General features: G+C 51.7%; 3 protein-coding genes, 1 long non-coding RNA gene and 5 other non-coding genes across 15 annotated transcripts; 8 read left to right on the top strand and 1 right to left on the bottom strand.

The window, feature by feature from the left end:
* Positions 1-576: 576 nt before the first annotated feature.
* On the top strand, positions 577-9,773 carry FLT3LG (fms related receptor tyrosine kinase 3 ligand). 4 transcript variants are annotated; one of them, XM_081515092.1, is made up of 8 exons: positions 577-797; positions 917-983; positions 1,930-2,043; positions 2,859-2,912; positions 3,096-3,239; positions 3,770-3,854; positions 7,254-7,441; positions 9,552-9,773. In XM_081515092.1, the coding sequence occupies exons 2-8, from the start codon at positions 951-953 to the stop codon at positions 9,756-9,758; spliced, it is 825 nt and encodes a 274-aa protein (XP_081371218.1). In that variant the 5' UTR covers positions 577-797; positions 917-950; the 3' UTR covers positions 9,759-9,773. The 4 variants fall into 4 exon arrangements, with proteins under 4 accessions (XP_081371218.1, XP_081371216.1, XP_081371217.1 ...); XM_081515090.1 differs by having other exon boundaries at positions 3,716-3,854; XM_081515091.1 differs by lacking the exon at positions 577-797 and having other exon boundaries at positions 905-983.
* A 1,044-nt stretch (positions 9,774-10,817) lies between these two features.
* RPL13A (ribosomal protein L13a) lies at positions 10,818-14,725 on the top strand. Of its 4 annotated transcripts, none has more exons than XM_081515095.1 (8): positions 10,818-10,854; positions 12,250-12,322; positions 12,708-12,773; positions 12,975-13,076; positions 13,275-13,360; positions 13,540-13,599; positions 13,866-13,988; positions 14,173-14,725. In XM_081515095.1, exons 1-8 carry the CDS (start codon positions 10,840-10,842, stop codon positions 14,257-14,259), a joined length of 612 nt encoding a protein of 203 aa, XP_081371221.1. In that variant the 5' UTR covers positions 10,818-10,839; the 3' UTR covers positions 14,260-14,725. The 4 variants fall into 4 exon arrangements, with proteins under 4 accessions (XP_081371221.1, XP_081371220.1, XP_081371223.1 ...); XM_081515094.1 differs by having other exon boundaries at positions 10,818-10,860; XM_081515097.1 differs by having other exon boundaries at positions 10,818-10,933.
* LOC145515961 (small nucleolar RNA Z195/SNORD33/SNORD32 family) lies at positions 12,367-12,450 on the top strand. The gene has a single exon (XR_014061156.1). It is a non-coding gene; the product is annotated as a small nucleolar RNA Z195/SNORD33/SNORD32 family (small nucleolar RNA).
* Positions 13,116-13,200, top strand: LOC145515960 (small nucleolar RNA Z195/SNORD33/SNORD32 family). The gene has a single exon (XR_014061155.1). It is a non-coding gene; the product is annotated as a small nucleolar RNA Z195/SNORD33/SNORD32 family (small nucleolar RNA).
* Positions 13,400-13,470, top strand: LOC145515966 (small nucleolar RNA SNORD34). Its single transcript, XR_014061160.1, has one exon. It is a non-coding gene; the product is annotated as a small nucleolar RNA SNORD34 (small nucleolar RNA).
* On the top strand, positions 13,676-13,762 carry LOC145515974 (small nucleolar RNA SNORD35). Its single transcript, XR_014061165.1, has one exon. It is a non-coding gene; the product is annotated as a small nucleolar RNA SNORD35 (small nucleolar RNA).
* A 3,025-nt stretch (positions 14,726-17,750) lies between the features above and the next one.
* LOC145515248 (uncharacterized) lies at positions 17,751-23,191 on the bottom strand. The gene is made up of 3 exons (XR_014060787.1): positions 23,087-23,191; positions 22,530-22,592; positions 17,751-18,834 (listed from the first exon to the last, which is right to left on the bottom strand). It is a non-coding gene; the product is annotated as an uncharacterized LOC145515248 (long non-coding RNA).
* Positions 19,753-21,952, top strand: RPS11 (ribosomal protein S11). The gene is made up of 5 exons (XM_081515088.1): positions 19,753-19,790; positions 20,501-20,632; positions 20,819-20,894; positions 21,226-21,355; positions 21,777-21,952. The coding sequence occupies exons 1-5, from the start codon at positions 19,776-19,778 to the stop codon at positions 21,898-21,900; spliced, it is 477 nt and encodes a 158-aa protein (XP_081371214.1). The 5' UTR covers positions 19,753-19,775; the 3' UTR covers positions 21,901-21,952.
* LOC145515975 (small nucleolar RNA SNORD35) lies at positions 21,027-21,113 on the top strand. The gene has a single exon (XR_014061166.1). It is a non-coding gene; the product is annotated as a small nucleolar RNA SNORD35 (small nucleolar RNA).
* Positions 23,192-24,712: the final 1,521 nt, after the last annotated feature.

The following is a 24,712-nucleotide window of genomic DNA, read 5'->3' as shown; positions in this document are numbered from 1 at the left end:
GGACTGAGGCAGGGAGACTGGTAGGGTGAGTAGGAAACAATGATATTCAGATGGGTGATGGTGGTGGCAGTAGCAGGGGTGAGATGCGATGGGATTCTGAATACATTCTGATGATCAGCCAACAAACTTGCTGATGGATTGAACTGTCAGTGGGCAGTGAGAGGCAGACAGAGTCACAGGTACCCTCCAAGGCTTTGGGCCTGAACACCTGGAAGGATGGAGCTGTCACTTACCTCCATGTGGAAGGTGATGGGGGTTGGAGAGTGGGGGTGGGTTTCAAGGCAAAGGTGAAGGGCTCAGGGTGACCTCCTCCTTGCCCGGGCTGCGTTAATTCTAGCTGGAGACAGATCCACGTTGGAGCTCCAGCGCCACATTCACTGTGTCCCATCCGGGCCATCAACCCAAGCTCAGACCCCTTGAGCATAAGACCCGCTAAAGCGCCCACTGCGGCGTCAGCTGCCACCTGTCACCACCAGGTGGCGCCCCTTGCACCAGTCCGATCCACCCCAGCTCACTCTCCCCCCAAAATTTCCTTTCACTTTCGATCTCTGGCTGTCACCCGGCGTGGCCCCTTCCACACCCAGCTGGGGCAAGCCTGGTGCGTGAGGAGAAATGGACTCCGGGTCCCCGAAGGGCGGGACCGGGGTCCCTCTCCTGGGGCTGAGCGCAGGCGGCTGGGGGTCGGGTTCCTGGGTCCCTGGCCTGCGCAGAGTTGCGGGCACCGGACGTCGGGGTTCTTAGAAGGGGAGATGAGGAGTTTTCACCGTAACTGTGCTTCATGCAGGAAGCCCTATAGAGTAGGAGGCGGAAACTTAGCCACATCAAAGGACCGAGGGAGGGGCGGGGAGGTGAAGGGGCGGGCAAGGAAGGGGCTGGGGTGTGGGGGTCCGAGACTCGCTCTTCTGTCCTTTCCAAGATCCGGCCACAGGCATGAAGGGCCCCCGGCAGAAATGATAGTGCTGGCGCCAGCCTGGAGCCCAACTGTGCGTATCCCTAGGGGTTAAGGTGGGGGAATGGCAGTGTCAAGATGGGCAGAGCTGAGAGGGGAGGTGGACAGAGTTGGGGTGGACACGGGTGGGGAGATGAACAGGGGTGGGGGGAGATGGACAGAGTTCGGGGGAGATGGACAGAGTTGGGGGAGATGGACAGAGGTGGGGGAGATGGACAGAAGTGAGAGAGATTGACAGGGGTGGGGAGATGGACAGGGGTGGGGAGATGGACAGAGGTGGGGGAGATGGACAGGGGTGGGGGAGATGGACAGGGGTGGGGAAGATGGACAGGGGTGGGGAGTTGGACAGGGGTGGGGAGATGGACGGGGTGGAGAGATGGACAGGGGTGGGGAGATGGACAGGGGTGGGGAGATGGACAGAGTGGTGAGATGGACAGGGGTGGGGAGATGGACAGAGTTGGAGGGAGATGGACAGAGGTGGGGAGATGGACAGCAGTGGGGAGATGGACAGCGGTGGGGAGATGGACAGAGCTGGCGTGGACAGAGGTGGGCGAGATGGACAAGGGTGGGGGGAAGAAACAAGGAGGTGGGGGCAAATGGGGAAGATAGGACACAGATCTAGGGAGAAACAGGAGAGATGAGCATGAAAGGACAGAGGAATGGGCAGAGATGAGAAAATCCTGGGCAGAGGTGAGCAGAAGTGGAGAGAGATGGGCTGAGGTGCGGAGATGGGAGGTGAGACAGACAGAGCGGGCAGAGGAGGGTGAAAACTGTTCAGCACGTGTCCAGAGGCAGAGAGAGATGCAGGGAAAGATGGTCGGAGGTGGGCACACAGGAGCCAAGCGGAGGAGGGGCTGAGAAGTGGGAGAGCTGGAAAGGGGAAAGAGGAAAGAGAGAGCAGGGGGCTGCAGGGGGCAGCCTCCACGAGGGAGGGGGGCGTGTGTGGAGTCCATGGAGCCCCCGCCCTGCCCCACCCGCAGACCTCCCTTCTGCTGCTGCTGTTACTGCTCAGCCCTGGCCTCCGTGGGACCCCGGACTGCTCCTTCCGCCACAGCCCCATATCCTCCACGTTTGCTATTAAGATCGGCAAGCTGGTGAGCTTCCCTGTTCCCAATCCGAGCCCGAGGTGCTGTCTCTGGCTCTGACTTCCCCCTGTCAAGAGTTTCTGTGGCCCCCTGCCTCCTCCCTCTGGGGTTCCCGTCCGTCCCCACGTCCTTGCCCTCTTCTCTCTGGGTCCCCGCCCCCTTCTCTCTGGGTCCCCGCCCCCTTCTCCCCGGGTCCCCGCCCCCTCCCCTGGGACTCCGCCCCCTCACTCTGGGTCCCCGCCCCCTCACTCTGGGTCCCCGCCCCCTTCTCTCTGGGTTCCCGCCCCCTCTCTCTGGGTCCCCACCCTTTCTCTCAGTGGGTCCCCGCCCCCTCCCTCTGGGATTCCGCCCCCTCTCTCAGTGTGTCCCCGCCCCCTTCTCTCAGTGGGTCCCCGCCCCCTTTCTCTGGGACTCCGCCCCCTCTCTCTGGGTCCCCGCCCCCTCTCTCTAGGTCCCCGCCCCCTTTTCTCAGTGGGTCCCCGCCCCCTTCTCTCTGTGTCCCCACCTCTCCCCCCTCTCTGGGTCCCCGCCCCCCCCGGACCCACCTTTTCTCTCTGGTCTCTGTCCCCCTCTCAGTGTGTCCCCGGTCTCCTCTCAGTGGGTCCCCGCCCCCTCTCTCTGGGTCCCCGCCCCCTCTCTCTGGGTCCCCACCTCTCCCCCCTCTCTGGGTCCCCGCCCCCCCGGACCCGCCTTTTCTCTCTGGTCTCTGTCCCCCTCTCAGTGTGTCCCCGGTCTCCTCTCAGTGGGTCCCCGCCCCCTCTCTCTGGGTCCCCATAGTTTGTTTCCTCCTGTCTGCGCAGGCCTGACCCCGTTTTCTCCCGCAGTCCAAGTACCTGCTTCAAGATTACCCGGTCACTGTTGCCTCCAACCTGCAGGACGTGAGTCACAGACGGGAGGGGCCCAGAATGGAGGTGGGAAGGAGAGATTCAAGATTCACCGCCCTCTCAGGGGCCAGGCTAGTGTGCCCACCAGGCCGCCCCCTCCCCCGGGAGCCAGGAGTCCTGGCCCCCAGCCCCCTCCGCCCACCCGCGAGACCCAGAGCCTGGGTGGTCTCCCCCCAGGACAAGCTCTGCGGGGCGTTCTGGCGTCTGGTCCTGGCCCAGCGCTGGATGGGACGGCTCAAGACCGTGGCTGGGTCGGAGATGGAGAAACTGCTGGAGGATGTCAACACCGAGATACACTTTGTCACCTCATGTGCCTTCCAGGTCAGCCCTGAACTTGGGGGACGAGTGCGGGAGCCTGATGCTTTCCTAGAGATTGGCAGCAAAGGTCTGCTAGGCCTTACTGGAGGTTTCCCCTTGACTGGGAGCACCCCGAGGGAGGTGGAGCTGGAACCCCAGACCTGCTGGGGCCCGGTGTGGGAAGTGACACTTCTTTAAGTACTGGAGGATGCCCAGGGGTAAGGGCGCAAGGCATCAATTCTGCTCATTTCTCAGGCTCTGTTGAAGGATGTTGCTAAGGGGTTCTTACCCCTAGCAATAGGGAGAAGGAGGGGAATCTAAACACCCTCCTGATCCAGGTCTGACTGGGCCCTATTGCTAGAGGGTGTTGCTAAGGATGCTTCCCCCTAGCAACCAGGGGGAGCATGGGTCCAGACTCTCCATGAGACCCAGGCCTCACCCTTGACCTAAGGTGACGCTGGGGGTGATGCTGTGGTGACGTCTCCCTCCCCTGCCCCCAGCCCCTTCCCAGCTGTCTTCGCTTCGTCCAGGCCAACATCTCCCACCTCCTGCAGGACACTTACCAGCAGCTGGAGGCCTTGAAGCCCTGGATCACCCACCGGAATTTCTCCCGGTGCCTGGAACTGCAGTGTCAGCCGGGTAAAGCCTCCCACCCACCCCCAAGCCCACCGCCCCACCCACTCCTCCCCCACCTTTACAGTCCCTCACCCACTCCACTCAGGGCTCCCATGGGCTGTGTGACTTTGAGCCTTTTCCCCAAGCTCATCCCCCTCTGGGCCTCAGTTTACTTGTCTCTGAGAAGGGAATAACCAGCCTTGCCTGTTTCTCTGAGGCCACTCTACCCCATAGAAACAGAATAAGAGTCACATGTTTGATTGTAAATTTTCTTATAGCCATGTTTAAAAAACTTAAAAAGAAAAAAAAAAGGTAAATTCACTTATTTTTCAGAATTCTTAATGTTTGTTATTTTTTAGTATGTTATAGGTGGGTTTATTTTTAAAACTTTTTACATTGGGATAATTACAGATTCACAGAAAGGGGCAAACAAACGTACAGGAAGGTCCTGGACACCCTTTACCCAGCCTCCCCAGTGGTACATTTTGCTTGGCAATGTTAACTACAGCACAAGAAATTGACATGGGTGCAATCCACAGAGTTTATTCAGAGTTTATCAGTTATGTATGCATAACTGCAGGCATGCATGTGTGTGTGGTAAGTAGTGTGTATTAGCTGCTGTAATAAGGTACCACCAACCAGGTGATTTAAAGAGCAGAAGTTTATACTCTTATAACTGAGGTGTCAGCAGGACTGGCTCCTTCTGAGGGAAGGATCTGTTTCCGTTGACTCCCTTGGCTTGTAGATGGCCATTTTCATGTTCATGGTGCTCTCCCCCACGCATATCTCTGTGTCTACATTTCTCCTTCTTATAAGGACACCAGTCATATTGGATTAGGGCCACCACTAACAATCTCATTTTGACTTGATCACATCTTTGAAGACCTGATCTCCAAATAAGGTCACATTCCGAGGTACTAGGGATTAGGATTGCATCGTATGAAAAAAAATTTTTTTTTTTCCCAGCTGTACCACACGGCTTGTAGGATCTTAGTTCCTCAGCCAGGGATGGGACCCATGCCTCCTGCAGTAGGGGCTAGGAGTCTGAACCACTGGACCGGACTGCCAGGGAAATCCCTGAGTTTGTGTAACCTGATCCCCATCCCAAAATTCCCACCTCTATCCCCTGGCAACCAGTAATGCTATTATTGAATTTAATTCTCATAGTTTTATAATTTTTGAGATAATTATCTAAATCACAAAGAGCCCTTTAAAAAATAATTTTATTTATTTATTTTTGGCTGCTCTGGGTCTTTGTTGCTGTGCGCGGGCTTCCTCTGGTTGCTGCAAGTGGGAGCTACTCTTCCTTGCAGTGTGTGAGCATCTCATTGTGGTGGCTGCTCTTGTTGGGGAGCACAGACTCTAGGCAGGAGGGCTTCAGTAGTCTTGGCACACAGACTTAGTTGCCCTACAGCATGCACCAAACCTACATTAGCGGACAGATTCTTATCTACCGCACCACCAGGGAACTCCTCCTTTTTTTAAAAAAAAGGTTTGTGTGTGTGCGTGTGTGTTTGTGTGTGTGTGTGTGTGTGTGGCTGCGCTGGGTCTTCATTGCAGCACACAGGCTTTCGGCTGGTGTGCAGGCTTAGTTGTCCCTCAACATGTGAGATCTTAGTTCCCTGACCAGGGATGGAACCAGCATCCTCTGCATGTTAAGGCGGATTCTTAACCACTTAACCACTGTTTGCTGTTCATATTTACATGCACCACTAATTATCCATTCAACTAAGTTTTACTAACCATCTCCTTGATGCTTGGCATTGGAGACACAGCACAGAACAAGACCAGGTTTGTGTCCATGGGGCGCTAACCTGCTGATCAGGGAGACATGATAAACATGTAAACATATAAATAAACAGGGAAGTGTCTGAGTGTAATGAGTCCTATGCAGGCACATTAAAACGGAGTGGTGGAATCATGGCTTGAAGTGGTCAGCTGGAAAGTCACCGAAAGTTGCAAACAGGGGAACAGGTAGTGCAAAGGTCCTGAGGCAGAAACCTGCCTCCCTGTTTAAGGAATCAAGAGGGAGCCCCAGTGGCTGAGGCCAAGTAAGCAAAGGGGAAAAGGTGTGGAGTGAGGGTACAGAGGGAATAAAGGGGGCCAGATCAAGTGGGGCCTTGTGAGCAATCATGGCTTCATACATTGTATCTTTCATTGTTCTATTGTCTATCCATTCACTCACATTTAATTCATGTAAATTAAACTAGTTGGGCTTCCCTCATAGCTCAGCTGTAAAGAATGCCTGCCAATGCAGGAGATTTGGGGTTTGATCCCTGGTGCCTGGAGAAGGAAATGGCAACCCACTCAGGTATTCTTGCCCGGGAAACACCATGGACAGAGGAGACTGGTGGGCTCCAGCCCTTGGGGTCGCAAAGACTCGGACATGACTTAGTGAGTAAACAACAACAAGACGTACTAAGTTCTGGCAATGTCTCCTGTCACCCTCCTGGAGCTCATAGACTACTGGGGGAAGAAGATGAATATATAATCAATAGGTAAGCACTAGACACATGTTTGTCCAATTATAAAATGCAGGGGATTTCCTGGTGGTCCAGTGGCTAGGACTCTCCCACTGCTGGGGGCCTAGTTTCAATCCCTGGTCTGGTCAGGGAACTAACATCCTGCATGCCTTGAGGCCAAAACAAGTAAAATGATATATTTGAAATAAAGAATTATTGGGACTTCCCTGGCGGTCCAGTGGTTAAGACTCTGAGCTTCCAATGCAAGCGGCACAAGTTTGATCCCTGGCTGGAGAAATAAGATCCCAAATGCCACCCAGTCAATAAATAAATAAATAAAATTAAATAATAAATAAAAATATTTTTAAAAAATGTATGAGGTCTGGTTAAACAAGTAAACAAGCATACCAATTTTAAAAAGTCATTAGTGACTATTTTTTTAAATTTTTTAAAATATATTTTTGGCTGCGCTGGGTTTTCATTGCTGCCCTCATTGTGGCGAGCCAGGGCTACTCTCTGGTTTTGGTGTGCAGGCTTCTCATTGCAGTGGTTTCTCATTTCGGAGCATGGGCTCTATCGCATTGGTTAAGCAGTTGTGCCCAGGGGCATGTGGAATCTTCCCAGACCAGGGATTGAACATGTGTCCCCTGCATTGGCAGGTGGATTCTCAACCGCTGGACCACCAGGGAAGTCCTATTAGTGACTTTAAAAAATCAATAAAATGCAACCTCACTACGTGCTAGGCACTGTTCTAAGCACTTTCTGTATATTCACTCATTTAATCTTTGTGACAACCTTATGAAGTTGGAATAATAATTATACCCACTTTATGGATGAGGCGACTGAGGCCCAGAGAAGTGCACAGCCTACCCCTGCCCCCTCCCACAGGTCACACAGCCAGCACCAGACAGGCCTTTTGTTCCCTTCCTACTTCTCAGTCACCTGACCTCTCTCCTGGCAGACTCCCCCACTCTGCTGCCCCCAAGGAGTCCTGGGGCCTTGGGAGCCACGTCCCTGCCGGCCCCTCAGTCCCCTCTTCTGCTCCTCTTGCCGCTGCTGCTGCTGCCAGTGGCCCTCCTGCTGCTGGCTGCTGCCTGGTGCCTGTGCTGGCGGAGGAGGAGACGGAGGACACCCTACCCTGGGGAGCGGGTGAGCCAGCGGGGTGCGCAGAGGGGGTGGAGAGGGTCCAGGGGGTGACCAGAGGTGGCGGATTCCATGGGGGCCACGGTACCCTGCCCCTCCCATCTCCAGGATGCTCTGCTCCTGCGGCTTCTGGAGGACCCCGGACTTGGTGTTGGGGGTGGGCCATGGGGGTGGGGGATGAGAGAGTGGGAGCAGGGAAGCGGTGGGTTAGCTCTGGATGTAAGAAGACCCCTCTGGGACCATGGAGGGGGACAGACTGGGACAGACAGACTGGAGGCCAAGGAGGAGGCTGGGTGAGGGTCCAGGAAGAGCGGACAAGGCCTGAGGAGGGGCTGGGACAGAACCACGGGGTGGAGAGGAGGGGACAGACAGAGTCAGGGGTCAGGAGGGATGGAGCTGGAGGGGAACAGGCTTGGTTGGTGGAGGGGAGAGCAGGGAAGGGGAGGGGGCTCAGGCAAAGGATGCTGGGTCTGGCCCAGTGGAGAACCTGGGAGGAGGAGGGACAGTCCAGCATTCTGGAAAGACAGTGAAGCTCAGCGGGGCGGAGAGGTACTTGGATATAGGAGTGTACAAGCCAGGAGAGAGCCGCCTCCAGGAGCAGGCTCTGCACAGCCCCCCAGGTATGAAAAACCTCAGGGTATTCTAGCAACTTTGTCCAGTCTGGGGGAGGGTGAAAAAAACAAACAAACATGGCACTGGAACATCTAGACCTCAAAGGTAAGAACTGGAAGCTGGGACTTCCTACCACGGGGAAGCAAGAAGCCCCTGAGGCGAACCTGGGAACCGGTGTGCGGGTTGTAGGTGGTACCCTGAGGAAGGAAGGTGGGGAGGGGCCCGTGGGTTCCCCAAGCGCCCAAAGAAACATTTGGCAGCAATCGCTCACCTGTTGAGTGCCTCAGTGCCTCAGGCCTCGTGCTGGAGCTTTCTACAAATTAACTCACTTAACTGAGAAACTGGTGACCATTATTATCCCCATTTCCCCTTGGCAGAAACCGAGGCTCAGAGAGGTAAATCATTTGCCGAAAGTCACACAGCTCCTGAGTGACAGCCAAGATTTGACTCTGGGCCCTCTGATTCCAGCATCTGTGCCTTTCACTCTTCAGCCTCAGTTTCCTTATCTGTACAAAAGACTCATAATCATCCTTTACACTAGAGTTGTCGGGAGGTTAAGTGAAAGGACCACGAAAAACCTCATAGAGCAATGCTGTCCATAGGAAACAGAATACAAGCCACACATGTGACTTTAAATTTTCTAGTAGCCACATCTGTTTGTTTTTTAAATTTTTAACTGTAGTTGATTTACCACATTGTGCCAATGCATCTTTTTTAGAGTAAAAACAAACAGGTTATCTTAAAGAATTTGTTATTTCACCCTGTGTATCCAAAATCTTGTCATCTCAACATGCAATCAATACTTTAAAAATTATTGAGATATTTTTACATTCTTGTTTCCATACCAAGTTTTCAGAATCCAATGTGTAATGCGACGCTTACAGCGCATCTCAATTCATATGAGAAACTTTTATTAGAAATACTTTGTCTGTATAAAGAGTCCATGAAACTTACAGTTGCATAAGTAGATTCCTATACTCAAGTTCTTTGAAACCTACAGCAGTTTTCCAATAACTGGATCAAGGAACAGTTTCTAAATTCAATGATTTTTTTTTCATTTCAGCATTTGTTTTGGACAGTACTTTTTATTACTTTTTGTTTTTGAGATACAATTTTCGATTGAGAATTTTCCTCCTATCCTTGTCCCTTTTCATACCCTGTTTTCCCACGCTCCCAATAACCACACTATTAGTTAAAGCTTAAGTTAGGTGAAATGAAAAACTAAGCTCCTCAGTTTTGCTGGTCACAATAGGAATGCCCAGTATTCACATGGGGCTGGTCTCAAGGGCTGTCTTGGAAAGCACAGATCTAAAACGTTTCCATCATTGCGCAAAGTTTTCTTGGACAGCAATGCCTAAACACATAGTGAGTGCTCACGGTGAATGGAGTTGTTTTCGGACACTGAGTCTGTACTTGAGCTTGTACCCTGAGCTTGGTACTTTCCTCTCCTCTGTCCATGGAACCTCAAACAGCCCAGTGAGTCATCTATCATCCTATTTTACAGCGGAGGACACTGAGGCCCAGAGAGAGCAGTCACCTGCCAGCGGACGCAGAGTCGGAACTTGGAGCAAGTCAGCTAGAAACTGGTCCTTTCCTTGCCCACACTGCTCCTGTCACTGTCCCCCCGGGGTGGAGGCAACGCCAGCACCCACCATCGGCTCCCCCCTCCCCCCTCTGTACAAAGCCCTTGTCCCCAGGAAATTGTATATAAATCATCATTTTCTACCAGCTCTGGCCAGATTTGTCTGTGAATGGGACACGGTGTGTGTATGGGGCGGTTTGGGTTCGGGTTTGGTTTTTCAGTTAATGCAATGTTTCATTCAATGCCTATTTTCTTAGTCCTCCCGGGGCCCAGGGCCAGAACAGGGCAATGCTGGGACCCAGACGCGAGTCGGAACCAGCCCCGCCCTCTCAGGATTCTTGGTCCAGAGGGGAGAAGACATCAGCCCCAGAGAGCCCCAGTACACGATGACACACGCGCTAATGGAGGTGGCGTAGGCACTGTGGGAGCCCCCAGGCGGTACCTGAGCCAGCCTGAGAGCTATCAGGGAGGCTCTCTAAAGGGAAGGACTCAAGCCAGAGTTTAGAAGACGGGGGGGCGGGTAGGGGGGACGGCATCCCATCAAGGGACACTGTCAAGGCTAAGGCTTTGTCCAGGAAATCCAGAAAGTGAGAAGCTCCTTTGGGGAACACTCAGGCATCTAGAAGTCATTCCTTCATACGTCAGCTCTCAAGCGAAAGACTATGTCCACCTGCTTACCAGGTGGGGACACTGAAGCCCATACCCGCCAGGGATTTAGTCAGATCACAAGTCAGACAGGCACTGGAATTCAGATCTCTAAGCCTGGGCGGAGCGCTGATGGGCAAGCCCTCCTTGCCCCCTGCAGGCCACCACGTGCCCTGCAGCGCGACATCGCTTCAGGGGGTAACCGCTTCTCCTCCAGCATTCCTGGCCCCGCCCATCTGCAAACAGCGGGCGACTCACGCGAGGCTTACCAGCCCCTCAAGAATACTGCAGCGAAGGCTGGAGAGCTCCGCCCCCCTAGAGCCACCTCCTACCCCAAGTGATCTCGCCCGGCTCAGCCATGGCCGCCTAGGCTCAATGGGAACGATCCTGATTGGACAGTCAGAAGATGACCCGCCTCCCGGTGGGGCATTTCTGCGCACGCGCTTGACACTCTGGCCAATGAGAAGACAGAAAGCGGCTGTGTTGCGTCACTTCTTCCGCCCCTGTTTCAAGGGATAAGAAACCCTGCGTCTAGGGTTCCTTCTTTCCCAGGCGGCTGCCGAAGATGGCGGAGGGGCAGGTACAGGCTCCGCGCGGGCCGGGGCGGCGTGGGGCCGGGTGGGGTCCAGGCCGGATCGGGGTTGGACCTCTTTTCTCTCGTAAGTGTGCTGTGGAACTTAAGGACGATAACTGAGCAAAGCAGAAAGCTTGCGGGGTAAGAGAAATCCAAAACGGGAATATAAGGCAGTTTTTGCGCTCTGGGCTGGCTAAGAATGCGGCATCATTTTTTCCTCGAGGGGCAGTCATCGGGCTTCTTACACAAGAAGAGTTATTTTAAAATTAGGCCTCATTTTTCTTGATCTTGGCGGAATTGAACCGGTGTGTCCCCAGCAATGGGAAAGCACGCTGAAGGCGACTGCGCCACCTGGGGACGATGAGAAGCTGGGGGTAGGCCAAAATGGAGGTTATTTCCGCCCTGCCCAGGCGCCGGTTGCTTCGGCCACGTGAGAGTGTGCATCCGGGTTCCCCTGCAGCTGGGGGTAATTTGGCACGAAACGTTTGCTGTAGGTTGGGGTATCTCTTGCATATGGGGCAGGCGTAAATTCCTTTGCTTTGGGGGTTAGATGGAGTCTAAAACTTTGCTGGTGCTAGAAACTGGACTGAATGAAATGTTCCAGATCCTTGACACATTCTTAATTGCTTACCCAGCTAGAGGGTCTCAAGGAAGGTAGAAGCTTACCACTGACTCTTGTCCGGCTCCTTGTGTAACCTATTACTGATGAAGGGAGGCAGTGTCTCTGGAAAGGGTGTACCTGTGATGAGGGTCTGTGGTTCAGGAAGGTAAATTAAGTTTGAAGCCAGGGAAGTGATAGAGTTCTCCGAACATGGGCCCCTGCGTTCACATAACATTGCACTTGGTAAGAGCTGGGACTTCTGAAAAGAAGCCGAGGATTAGATTGGTATTTGAGCCGTTAAAGCTTGCCTGAGGATGCAGAGCTAGTCAGTACCAGAGCAAGCTTGGGCTTTTGACAACCCTGCCTAGCTTTAGCGGCTCTGAACCTGTTTGCTTTGATAACTCACAGTAGAAAGCTACCTTTGAGATCAGAACAGAATCAGATTCTGGAAGGTTGTGTCCGGATTGCCAGTTCTTCTAACTGGGTGATGAGTGTTGATTCAGATTGTAGCTCATTCTCTGACGGTGGAGCATAATCTGGGCATAAAGATGCCTGCCCTTGAAGCAGCCGAAATGTGAGGGGTTAGTTTGTTTTGTATCTTATCCCGCTCACTGAAATCCTGAGTCAGTCATATGCTTTCTTGGCCATCTCTAAAGTGAGCCTTAAGTTCTAGTTCTGGGTCTGGTATCTGGTTAGTAGGCATTCTGGGAGGTAGGTGAACTAATGGAGAGGAGTAATTGGTTGAGGTGGGCAGTCAAAAGTTGTGGGTGCTTCTGAGCTCTTCAACCTGTCTCCAATAGGTCCTGGTGCTCGATGGCCGAGGCCATCTCCTGGGTCGCCTGGCGGCCATTGTGGCCAAGCAGGTGCTTCTGGGTAAGTCTGCCCGCTGCCCACAGCTCCCACCAGACATGAGATCGGAGGTCAGTGATGAGCAAAAATCACCATCTTTCATTTGAGTCTCACGACTGTGAGATCAACCCCATGCACCGCTCTGAGACCTGCCAGCATCCTCCCCTCCTGGCTTGGGGGCTCTGAATTCAAAACATGTTTGTTGGAGTAACAAGTTGAACTTGAGCATGAGGCCAGCTCCACCAATTAGCGCTCTGTGACTTGGGCCAGGAGATTCCGGTGTCTTCAGCTGTGTTTTGCGCAGGGGCCAGTTTCAGGCAGGGAGGGGGTCTCCTTTCTGGGCAGTAACTGGGCGCCTGGCTTCCTGACCTTTGCCCTCCTTGATTGTTCCATTTTCCATTCTCTCTAGGCCGGAAGGTTGTGGTTGTGCGCTGTGAGGGCATCAACATTTCTGGCAATTTCTACAGAAATAAATGTGAGTTAGGGCCTGGGAGGAGGGCCTGTGAGGGTGGACCTGGGTGGAGCTCAGGCTTCACAGACTTGGAAAGCAGACCCCCCAATGGCGAGAAGAAGTCTGAGTTCCCTAGCAGGCCCTCAGAAGTTAGGTCGTAGCATGGGAAGGAGTTACCCTCTGGCTGGGGACTCGGAGGCCTTACACGCTCTCCCTTCTTCCCAGTGAAATACCTGGCCTTTCTCCGCAAGCGGATGAACACCAACCCCTCCCGTGGCCCCTATCACTTCCGAGCCCCCAGCCGCATCTTCTGGCGGACAGTGCGAGGTGAGCTGGGCCCGGGGACTGCAGGTGCTGAGGGGGCAGGTAGCCAGTGATGAAGACTTCTCCCACTCGTGTTCGAGTTTCCCAACTGTGAGATGACTCCACATGCACTACCATCTGAGGCCACCTGTCTGCCTGCCGGGGTGGGACAGCGGCTCCCCACGTGCCCCGCTGAGCAGGCCTGCTCTCCTCTGTCCACAGGCATGCTGCCTCACAAGACCAAGCGGGGCCAGGCTGCCCTGGAGCGCCTTAAGGTGTTTGATGGGATCCCACCACCCTATGACAAGGTGAGCAGGACCCAGCTCCCTTGACAGTATCCGTATGGCTGGCGTCGGTGATGTTCTGCGATTACCTACATTGTTTGATCCCCGTGAAAATAGCACCGGCTGAGACGCCTGCCCCAGCCAGCCTTCTTCCCTGTCTGTCCCTCACTCCAGGTCTCTAAGCCCCTCTCCTTCTCTAACAGAAAAAGCGAATGGTGGTTCCTGCTGCCCTCAAGGTTGTGCGTCTGAAGCCTACTCGGAAAGTGAGTCTCCAGATCTTAGCGATACCCTTGGGATGCTGAGGTTTCCTGGGAGGGGTGCACTGAGGGCCCGAGGACTGGCAGATGATGGCTTTTTCTCACGATGGTCTGCGGATGCCACTGTGGGCAGTGCCGAAAATGCCAATGGCTCAGCTGATGCCAGGAGAAATAGGGAGCATGGAAGGCTCTAGGACAGGATGTTAATGCCCCTCCCCTAGTCAACCTGGCCTCCTTTTCTAACAGCTTCATTTCTTCTCCCTCCCTTCTAGTTTGCCTACCTAGGGCGCCTGGCTCATGAGGTTGGCTGGAAGTACCAGGCGGTGACGGCCACCCTGGAGGAGAAGAGAAAGGAGAAAGCCAAAATCCACTACCGGAAAAAGAAGCAGCTCATGGTGAGGGGGGGTTGGTACTGGAGGGGCACCCCATTTCTGGGCATCTGGTAGTTCTTAATTCTTTGTTAGGCCCCTGGGAAGGCTCTGCCTAAGGCCCACTGTGGGATGGGGAGTGGGATTGGGTCCTTGGGATGAGGACAGTCCCAGGGAGCAGCCACTGATTACTGTCATCTTGGCCCCACAGAGGCTACGGAAGCAGGCCGAAAAGAACATCGAGAAGAAAATTGGCAAATTCACAGAGGTCCTCAAGACTCACGGATTCCTAGTCTGAGCCAAATAAAATTGACTGTTTATTCTTCACGCTTGGCCTGGCCTGCCCTTCCTCCATCGCCACCCTAGGATGTGGGGCCCCCAGGGGCTGCCGTGCAGGTGCCCCAGGCAGACCGGGTATAGCCGAGGGGCGTTAGTCAGTGTAGGCAGTTCCAGGGGCTGTGCAGGCTTCGTTGGTCTGCAGCCTATTTGTTTGTGAGCCATGAACAGTTGGAACAACCAGTGCAGTTGCAATATTGGCAGAAGTGAGCTGGAAGACTTAATTGGAAGGGATTCGCATGACTTAAAGGGAGTCTGGTCACGCTTCCCACGTGGTCGGATACTATACTCTGCAGCTGTTAGGATGTGAGAGAATGCCCAAAAAGTGTCTCTGGAAGAGAAGTTTCAGCCAAGGGGTCACAGGCATCGCCCTCGTGTCTTCCCTATATTTTGTGATCCAAAACCAATAAATTATTTTTTTAAAGAAATGTGGCGTCTTTGCAGTGTGTGTCTGCTGTAGAGGCAGGCCCAGGGGAGCAAGGCTCTCGGCTGACAGGGGACTTGGAGAATTAAGACTGGCTGTGCTCTTTCCACAGGTGGATCAGAAACTGCCTTTCATGGAAGAGTTGACCTTGGTAGAGATTTTACATGCCAAGGAATTTGAGATGCCTGTGGGTTTGTGGGTATTTATGGCCTGTAGAGCCTGGTGTTGCCCATTTTGCTTACATAAAATTGTCTCCCTAATTCAGCTGCAAAGTATGGAATTGGCCACTCTTCCCTAAAACCAGTCCCTCACTGGGGCGTGTGGGCTTTTCCAGTCTGTACCATGCAGACTAATTGTAAGAGATAGGTGATGAGGTATTAGAGAAAGGGAGAAAAGTTCTTAGGTCTAGATCTGCCAGGATGAGTCCTTGAAAGGGTCAGGGTACCCAGCCCTTGGTCACCTCTCAACACCCAGGTGGGCTCCCCCGCCCCACCTTCCTGAGGAGGTTGTGTGCAGTCAGTGGTGTCAGCGCGGATGACACCTAGAGGGGTCTGACTTGACCAAGGTACGTCCATCTGTACTGGGAGGAAAGCTAAGTTCCTTTGAGACTGGTGGGCAGTACTGGGTGTGTGTTGGTTCACTGAACAGGTACTAAATTCCACACCGTGCCATTCTATCATGCTTAATCTCTAAAATGTCCAAGACAGTGGCTCAAGTTTTCTCAGGATCATTTTGCAAATGGTTGGTGTCCCTGCTCCTCCTGAGGGCTCCTGCTCTCCAGCAGAGTTGCCTCCAGAACCAACTGAAAATCCTAGAGTTTAAATCCTACAACACTGCATGTTAAAGCAGCACTGTTAAAGGCTGCCCAAACCACTTAATTTTGGCTTAAAAATGTAAAACTTGCCACTTCAAAAGACATGCACCATTGGGACTTCGTGGTGGTCCAGTGGCTAAGACTGCTCTGAATGCAGAAGGCCTGTAGGTTCCATCCCTGGTCAAGGAACTAGATCCCACCTGCTGCAACTAAAGATTGAAAATCCCATGAACAGGAACTAAGACCCAGTACAGTCAAATATTAAGCCAAGTACTAAAACACTTAAGAAGATGAAGACGTGTCAGACTGGGAGAAGGTACTGGTGAATCATCTCTCTTGAAGGAGTTGTATGCCGAAACATAGAAAAATTCTTAAAACTCAGTAACAATGAGCCAACCAACAAAAACTTAGTCCCAGAATTTGAAAACGGCTTTCACCAAAGAAGATAACACAAATCCTAACAAGCATGTGAAGAGATGCTCATCATTCCCCATTAAAGAAGACAAATGAAATCTCCAGGCATAAACTTAATTATTCCTGTGGGAGAAATACAGGGGATCAGAACCTCTGGGCCAACAGAAGAAATGTTCCCAAACTGCCCAAACCGCCCTCCAACAGCACTCTATAGTCCCAGATCAGCTTCAACCCCTGGGCTACAGCAACCTTGGACACTCTGGTCCTAGGGCCAGACACAGGGGAATGGCTTGTTCTAACAGGCATTTCAGTGCTCACTGAGGAGGGGGCGGTTCTGTACTCTGACATTTGCATTTCTGTTGTGAAATGCTAGGAAATGTCAGAGACAGGGAAGTACGCCCTCAAGTAATAACTAAAGTTGGCTGAAGTTTATTACCGAGCACCAAGGCTGTTCACACTGCAGTTCAAAAAATTCAAGGTGGTGGTTTGTAACCAGCCTTAAAATAGTAATGAAATTGAGTAGAAATGAAAAAAAAATCAGTGTATTATAGAAGGTAAAGGAGAGAGTTAAAAGACTTAAAAATCAGACAAGGAGATGAAGGCAGAGGAGGGTAAGACAGAGATAAGTGTGTTTGGTCACAATGCAAAAAGGATTTCCTACTGTGAATTGTGATCAACAACACCTAGAAGCTAAGGACCTAAACATCTCCAAATTGCCCTCACCCCCTCAGAGAGAAGCAGTATTTCTTTTATTTGCTCTTCCCTTATCAAAACCTCACCATCTGCTCTTAGCAATTTGCAAAGGATTGAGCATTTGAGACACCAGACAGGAAATCATACCTAATCTCACCACCTGGAGATGTAAACCACTAGGGCAATGTCATGTATTTCCTTCCAGGCTTTTTTCTACGTTAACTTTCATACACAGTTTAGCACATATTGTAGACAGCAACTCCAGGTTCCCCTTTTTTTCAAACTAAATATAAATCTTTTCCAAGTTATTCAAGAACTCTAGAACTTCTTTCTTCAAAAAATAAATTATAAAACAACTACAAGGTCACTAGGAGGAAGATAACAGCAGGTTTTAAAACAAAAAGTCTCTCTTGCTTAATGCTATCCCAGAGGGACTGAAACAGTGATGATTAAAAATGAACCATTCATCACGTATATGTGAACTATAAAATAGGACACAAGTGAACTTATCTATGAAACAAATAGATTTCATAGAGAACAAACCTGTGGTTGCCATGTGGGGGGTTGGGGAGGGATGGATTGGGAGTTTGGGATTAACAGATGCCAACTATTATATATAGAATGGATAAACTACTATAGCACAGGGAACTATATTCAATATCCTGTGATAAACCATAATGGAAAATATGAAAAAGAATGTATATATATATATATGTATAATCAAATCACTTTGCTATATACCTCAAACAACATTGCAAATAAACTATAATTCAATTTTTTAAAAAATTGGAAATATAGCTTCTTTTCTTCATGGCTTCATTTCTCAAACCTACCTAAATTTTATCCCTACACATCAGAAACGTACTTTGGCATAAAGTAGGAGGTAGAGATCCAACTTTATTTTCAGATGGTTTCACACTTGTCCTAATACAAAATTACTGAATAGTTTGTATATTCCCCAGGGATTTTAATTGCACCTGTCATCATATGCCAGATTCTCAGAGTTGGATCTATTTTTGCACTTCCTAGAAGTTATATTTTAAATATTAAAGAAGTTAACGTTTTACTTAAATGTAACATAATATTTGCTCAAATATTCACTTAAATATTTATATTGAAGAAGCCAACTTTTATTTTTAAAAGAAATTGCATTTAACACACCCACACAAATATAATAATGTACCAGGATTTCTTTTTAAATGATTAATTCAAAGGCAATTCGAAGCAAAATAAAACATACATTTAAATCTCATATATACTGATTATGAACTCAGCTCAACTTTGTACATTGAACTCGAACAGTCTAGTAAAAGCCTAAATTTGAGGTCTTTGGTGAATGTGAAGCCTCAGCGAGAGCGCTGGGAAAATTCAGGCCAAGACTTAGTTAAGGAAAGAGGCATAAAACCTGTGCCAAAGTCTGGAGTTTGAATTCTCCCAACAAGGCCCAAATCAGGGTGTTAGAAGACACCGGGTTGTTGCCACCAGTGGCCAGAAGGGGGCCCAGCAGGCAAAAAGTGCGAATTGAATGTAAAAAGGACTCGGGTGCTCCTTCTTTAAAAGTTCAGTTCAGTTCATTTGCTCAGTCGTGTCCGACTCTTCGCGACCCCATGGGCTGCGGCACGCCAGGCCTCCCTGTCCATTACCAACTCCCGGAGTTTACTCAAACTCATGTCCATTGAGTCAGTGATGCCATACAACCATCTCATCCTCTGCCGTCCCCTTCTCCTCCCACCTTCAATCTTTCTCAGCATCAGGGTCTTTTCTAATGAGTCAGTTCTTCGAGTCAGGTGGTCAAAGTATTGGAGTTTCAGCTTCAGCATCAGTCCTTCTAATGAATATTCAGGACTAATCTCCTTTAGGATGGACTGGTTGGGTCTCCTTGCAGTCCAAGGGACTCTCAAGAGTCTTCTCCAACACCACAATTCAAAAGCATCGATTCTTCGGCGCTCAGCTTTCTTTATAGTCCAACTCTCACATCCATACGTGACTGGAAAAACCATAGCTTTGACACGACGGACTTTTATCGGCAAAGTAATGTCTCTGCTTTTTAATAAGATGTCTAGGTTGGTGATAACTTTTCTTCCAAGGAGCAAGAGTCTTTTAATTTCTTTAAAGGTAAGTGATTAAGAAGGCTGGAGACAGACCGCTCAGGTTAAATTCCCAAATTCCCAACTATGCCTTAGTTTCCGCATCTGCAAAATGAGAATAATTAACAGAGCCATCCTAGAGCGTTAGCACAATTCTGTGTACATGGTAATTGCTGTTAGATTTTTGCTTCCCAAAAATTTGTAAAATAATAAATTGATATTCAGATTTGGACCTACACTGACCAACGCAGTAGATAACTAGCTCCATGTGGCTATTTAAATAGAATAAAATTAAAATTAAAAATTGAGGTCCACAGTCACATGCACCCCACTTACAGTGCCAGTAGCTACTGTGTTGGACAGCGCAGATAGAAAACATTTGCATCACAGCGGGGAGTACTATTGGACAGTGCTGTTCAACAATTAGCAGAAGGCCTTTTTATTTTTTTAACTGAATTAAAATTTTAAACGAAACCACTCTGGGGAGAAAACGGCCCACAAAAGAAAACGACTTTCATTAAGCTTCAGGAAGCTCATGGGTAGTGTCCGTCCCTCACAAAGATGGCGGCTTCGCAGCGCGTGCGTGTTCCTAACACTTTCCGGTCTCCCGCCCCGCAAAAAAATGGCCGCCGCCACAACCCGTTCAAGCCCTGCACGGACACAGACACGAGGTCCCAAACTCCACGCGGTCTCACTCACCTCAGGAACATGGCCGCCTTCCGATAACTCTCGCGAGAACATAGGCTGGTTAAGGCTGGCCACGCCTTCCCAACGTGACCTAGCAAGCCGGCGCGCAATGATGGCGTAAGACTATCGCGAGACAGTGTGCCGCTTCCCGCCCCTCTGCCTTGAACATCATGGCAGCTTTCGTTCTGTCTACGAATCGCGTGCTTAGGTAAGACCGTTCGCCAATCAGAATCTCACCAAGGCACCGCCCCCAAACCGTGTTTGCCCCGCCCCTTCATCGTCACGTCTCTAACCCTTGCGTAGTCGATAAGGAGACCCGGACGCCGCCGCGGCCTTCCTTTTTTCAGGCAGCCGGGAAGATGGCGGACATTCAGGTATGGGCTACGGGCCGATGCCGACACTGCGGGGTCTGGGTTTCAGGGGCGCGTCTTGGAGAGCGAGACTCCGCGCTCCAGTTTGGGGGTTAATTTCCCAGGGATTAATTCGAGCAGAGGGCCGTTGTCTTGGCGTTAATTTCGACTAGCGCCTCCTAAATGTTGGAGGCTCCGCATTTGGTGTTTAAGGTTCAAGGATTTTGGAAGTTATTTTTTTAAAAATCAAGATTAACAGAGTACATTTTTTTTTTTTTTGGAGGCCTTAGGCTGTAGGGTTAATCCTTTGAGAACTGACTTCTAAGGGGCACTCCAGGGAGCCCGTCAGTTTGGTATTTAATTCTGGGAGCCGCATATGTTAGTTAAGGAGTGCATCCTGGTTGGATATCTTTGTGTCTTGAGTAATTTTTGCTCGATAGTTTTGGTGTTTGAGGCATGGTTTTGTATCGCTGGGGCTCTAAGGGGGGGAATGCTCCAGGTGGTGGGAGGTGTTTTAGACCATAAATGCTGATGTAACCTTAGGTTCAGAGTTGAGTCTGAATTAGAAGTATATTTGGGTTAGTGTCTTGAAAGATAATTCTGGGGCACTTGGCGTTGGTGGCCAGCGTTCAGGGAGTTAAATACCCGACAAGATGGTATTGGGATTTTGTGAAGCTTTCCAGGCCAGATTGATGCCTGCTTCCCTCTTACCAGCTTCCTCCTCATCCCCGTAGACAGAACGTGCGTACCAAAAGCAACCGACCATCTTTCAAAATAAGAAGAGGGTCCTGCTTGGAGAAACTGGCAAAGAAAAGCTCCCTCGATACTACAAGAACATTGGTCTGGGCTTCAAGACTCCAAAGGAGGTACGGGCACCCTCAGAAGAAAGGAGGAGACCCCTGTGTCCCTGCACATGTTCCCAAACTGAGTTGACCTATCCACATCTCAGTGGCTGCTACTGGAAACGGTAGTTTGTGTGTTTAGAGAAGCCACGCCTCTTGTTCTTTTCAGGAACTACCTTCAGTGCTCCCTAACCCTCCTTATCCCTTCAGGCTATCGAGGGCACCTACATTGACAAGAAATGCCCTTTTACGGGTAACGTCTCCATTCGAGGGCGGATCCTGTCTGGTGAGTGAGGACCTCCATGGGCTTGGGTTCAGATTCGTGGGTCTGAGGGAAGAAGGGCTGGGGACACTGAGGCTCCGGGGTCCTGGGTTGAGGAAGGGGTTGGCAGACTCCTGGTCACCCCAGGGGGACACTGGCAAATGATGTCTATTTCACGATGGTCTTCAGACGCCCACTCTGGGCAGTGCTGAGAAGGCCACTTGGCACAGCTGATGCTGGAAGCAGGGCTTCTTGGGAACCGTACTCAGCAGCCCCCTGCTCCCCAGACACCCTAGGCTCCCCGTGGCTCCCTTCCCTGTGGGGCCTGACCAGGAGCTTCCCCCACCCCCCCCAGGCGTGGTAACCAAAATGAAGATGCAGAGGACCATCGTCATCCGCCGAGACTACCTTCACTACATCCGAAAGTACAACCGCTTCGAGAAGCGCCACAAGAACATGTCCGTACACCTTTCTCCCTGCTTCAGGTGAGCAGAGTTGGCTGCCCTCCTGGGCAGAGAGGGAAGGGGTGGGCTGCACAGGAGGGAGTGCCTTGGGACCAGACCTGGCTGTTAACACGATGCCCTGGCTGCCATGTGGAGGTCATCAGCTGTTGGGGCGGGTATTAAAGGGGCCCTGTATCACCATCTTTGTGAGCCTCCAGTGCCCTGCAAAACGGACGTGACAGGTGGAGGTCTTCTGTCCTTGGAAGGATCAGACCATCCTCTGCAGGGCCTGGAGCCTTACACATAGTTTGTGCTCACCTGAGGGCAGGTGAAACTGGAAATAGGAGCTTGGTTGGGGTTTGGAGGAGCCAAAGCTGAGAGGCTCCGCCTAGAGACAGGAAGATGCCTTTAGGGCCTGCTGAGAGCAGAGCCTCCCCTGACCCAGCCCTGCTCCCCTCCACAGGGACGTCCAGATCGGGGACATCGTCACAGTGGGCGAGTGCCGGCCCCTGAGCAAGACCGTGCGCTTCAATGTCCTCAAGGTCACCAAGGCTGCTGGCACCAAGAAGCAGTTCCAGAAGTTCTGAGACTGGACCTCTGCCTACTGCCCCAAACACAATAAAGTTATTTTCCCAGTCACCGGCAGGCTCTGGGTGTCTGTGCCCCTGCAAGAGGGAGGGCTTGTCCCCAGGAATTAAGTGGGTTGGTGTGGAAGATGGGATTCGTCTTCATCTTCTGGGGGCATAAAGATGGGGACCACATCCTGCCTCCTGCGCTTGTGTCTGGGTGAAGACAACCTGTATCAAGATGCTGCCCTCCTCTGATGTTTTGGTCTTTTGTTACCTTTTGGTGTTGCGTACATAAGGCCTTTCTACCTGGTGTTGAGCTCCCCCCGCAAGTCTCTGGGGAGGAAGTGAGTGAGGGTGGAGGTTCCTGGGTTCTCTAGACTCTGAGCCTTTTCTGGTCTCTTAGGGGAGGGGGAGGAAGAAATATCCGCCCTCTTGGCTTTGCTGGGTGTCAGCGTCGGTGGCTTGGGTGGGCTTGGGTTCAAAGCTGCCTGTTTCGGAGTTGAAGGTCTTGACCTCAACCTGGGATTGTCTTCTGACAGGAAAGCAAGGCACCCACCTTCCCCCTGCACATCCCGCCATCCCCTCCTAAGTGAGCACCATGCCCGTTTGCAGATGAGCGAACTCATCTGAGGGGGCAAGTTCTCTACCTGGGGTCCCAGGAAGTAGCTGAGCTGCAGGCATCAGATGATGATGACTTCTTTGCCCGAATCCTAGTAAGGAAAATGGTCTTGAGGGCAAGTCGCATAGCGAGGACAGCCAGCAGTGAGGGGTCACAGGTGGCTGCATGGATAGGAAGTCCCTCAAGATGGGACTGATCAGGACAGACCAGATGGGGTGGCTTTGGGTGAGGAGAGAAATTGGAGATGGGGAGAAATGAAGGCAAGGCAAATGAAGGGGAAGAGATTTCTGACAGCCAGACAGAGCTACCTTGAATGTCAGGGTAAAAACGCAGGAGATGGGGAGAGCTTAACAGTTGGTATTAGCAGGGAAGGCTTTCTGTTGGAGAAAAATGGGGAAAGAGAGAGAGACCTTGAGTGTTAGACACAGAGATAAGGAGAGATTTGAGACACCCCTCCACTGGACACCAGTCAGAGATGGAGAACTACGTACGAAATGCATGGAGCAGGTGAGGCAGGAGGGTGGCAGGTGCAGACAGATGCCAAGGAGAGGGAGACGGACTGGGATCTGAAGCAGAGACCCTCACCTGAGCCACAACCGGGCAGAGATGGAGGCTCAGGTTTAGGGGAGGTGCTGCAGTTACCCCGCTAACCACCCCGGAGGCCTGGTGCTGCTGGGGTCCCCAGGTCCCTGCCTCCCCGTACCTGTACCAGGGACTGAGACACACACTGGTACAAGGGTTGGGAGACAGGGCCGTGAGGAGAGAGGAGCCGCCGCTGCTGCCTCCGGGGACTTGGCGTCTGGACCGGCCCGGGGACTCCTTTTTACCCAGGCCCGGTGAGGGCGGGGGTTCCTGCCAGAGGAAGTGGGGCCGCATCAAAGAGGGCAGGAAGGGGCAGGGACGGGTCAGAAGGGGGCACGCCCCGAGGTTCAGCCTGCGAGCCCGCCCCACCTGGTGCTGGAGGGTGGGAGACCCCGCGGAGGGGCACTGGGTCCCAGAGAGCGGGGGACAGAGATGGGGGACAGGGAAAGGCAGATCCGGAGAGAGGATGGGGAACAGAGACCCAGAGGGGGACCTGAGGCCGCTCCAGGAGCCCCCACCCGCAGGTGTTTCCGTTTGGGGTGGGGCCACCGTGTTTACAACAACAACAGCCCGCTCCCCTGTTTCCTCCCGGTGGTGGGTTGCTGGGCGTCTCCTTGGCACCCCATTGTCAGGCTACCTAGTGTCGGGTGCAGCCCTGACCTGGTGGGGACCTCCTGATGGTCAGTGCACAAAATCCAAGGAGAAAGCCCCCAGGACCGTGTCAATTCTCTGTTCTGATGACCTGGACGAGGACGTTACCTGTAGTTCTGTTTGTTTTGGCTGCTCTGGGTCTTCCTTGTGGCGCACAGCTCCTTGTTGCAGCGTGCAGCCTTTCTCTAGTTGCAATGCAAGGGCTATAGGGTGAGTGGGCTCAGTAGTTGCCTCGGTAGCAGCATGTGGGATCTTAGTTCACCGACCAGGGCTCAAAACCGCGTCCCCTGCATTGGAAGGCAGATTCTTAACCACTGGACTGAGACAGGAGATAGAGGGGCTCCAGGTTAGCCATTACAGCTGGCCTCCTGTTTGCATTTCAGGGAGCACAAAGATGTGGGCTTCAGGCTGGATCCTTAACAACTGTTAGCATTTCCTGAGACAAGATAAATGAACTCCAGTTGAGGAATTTACAATCAGCCTCCCGTTTGCTCTGGAAAATGGAAGTAACAACAGAAACAGGGTAAATAGCCAGTGTTTGTCTCTTGTAAACACTTTAAGGTAGCAGTCATGGCAATGGTCAAGGTAATAGTCAGGGCAGGGGCAAAGAGGGGCAAAACCCTGTTTGAATAAAGGATTATGGGATCTTCATTCCCCCTCTTTTGGGACAAGGGAGACCCTACACATGTGTAAAAAGACTACTTGGAGGCCAAAAGTCAGGGGATAATGCCAGGCCTTAATGATTCTTACTCCTCCCAGAAGCCTTCACTTTGAGATCCATCTTGGCCGAGCGGTGCCTGCACACCCAGGGTAAGGGTCCCAGGGTAATGGTCCCAGGTTAGGCCAGGTGTGTAGAAAGAAACCAGATAATGGGCTAAAGGTAAACAAAGACCTGGAAGAACCGATCTATATAAACGACTTAACGGCCTCTTTACTGCACTCCTCCCCACTACGGGGGACGCCCACACCCTTTCTGTC

Source organism: Giraffa tippelskirchi, chromosome 7, assembly GCF_054371585.1.
Source record: "Giraffa tippelskirchi isolate mGirTip1 chromosome 7, T2T-mGirTip1v1.2.pri, whole genome shotgun sequence".
NCBI lineage: Eukaryota > Metazoa > Chordata > Mammalia > Artiodactyla > Giraffidae > Giraffa > Giraffa tippelskirchi.
This window is presented reverse-complemented; position numbering and strand designations above follow the sequence as displayed.

What these genes read in the sequence shown, in the direction of transcription:
- FLT3LG (XM_081515090.1), top strand. Translation starts at nt 951, where the DNA reads ATGATAGTGCTGGCGCCAGCCTGGAGCCCAACT. An exon ending in CTATTAAGATCGGCAAGCTG is followed by an intron (nt 2,044 to 2,858) that starts GTGAGCTTCCCT and finishes TTTCTCCCGCAG; the next exon opens with TCCAAGTACCTGCTTCAAGA. An exon ending in GGAACTGCAGTGTCAGCCGG is followed by an intron (nt 3,855 to 7,253) that starts GTAAAGCCTCCC and finishes CTCTCCTGGCAG; the next exon opens with ACTCCCCCACTCTGCTGCCC.
- RPL13A (XM_081515094.1), top strand. Translation starts at nt 10,840, where the DNA reads ATGGCGGAGGGGCAGGTACAG. An exon ending in TGGCGGAGGGGCAGGTACAG is followed by an intron (nt 10,861 to 12,249) that starts GCTCCGCGCGGG and finishes TGTCTCCAATAG; the next exon opens with GTCCTGGTGCTCGATGGCCG. An exon ending in GGAAAAAGAAGCAGCTCATG is followed by an intron (nt 13,989 to 14,172) that starts GTGAGGGGGGGT and finishes TTGGCCCCACAG; the next exon opens with AGGCTACGGAAGCAGGCCGA.
- RPS11 (XM_081515088.1), top strand. An exon ending in TCGAGGGCGGATCCTGTCTG is followed by an intron (nt 20,895 to 21,225) that starts GTGAGTGAGGAC and finishes CACCCCCCCCAG; the next exon opens with GCGTGGTAACCAAAATGAAG. An exon ending in CACCTTTCTCCCTGCTTCAG is followed by an intron (nt 21,356 to 21,776) that starts GTGAGCAGAGTT and finishes TCCCCTCCACAG; the next exon opens with GGACGTCCAGATCGGGGACA.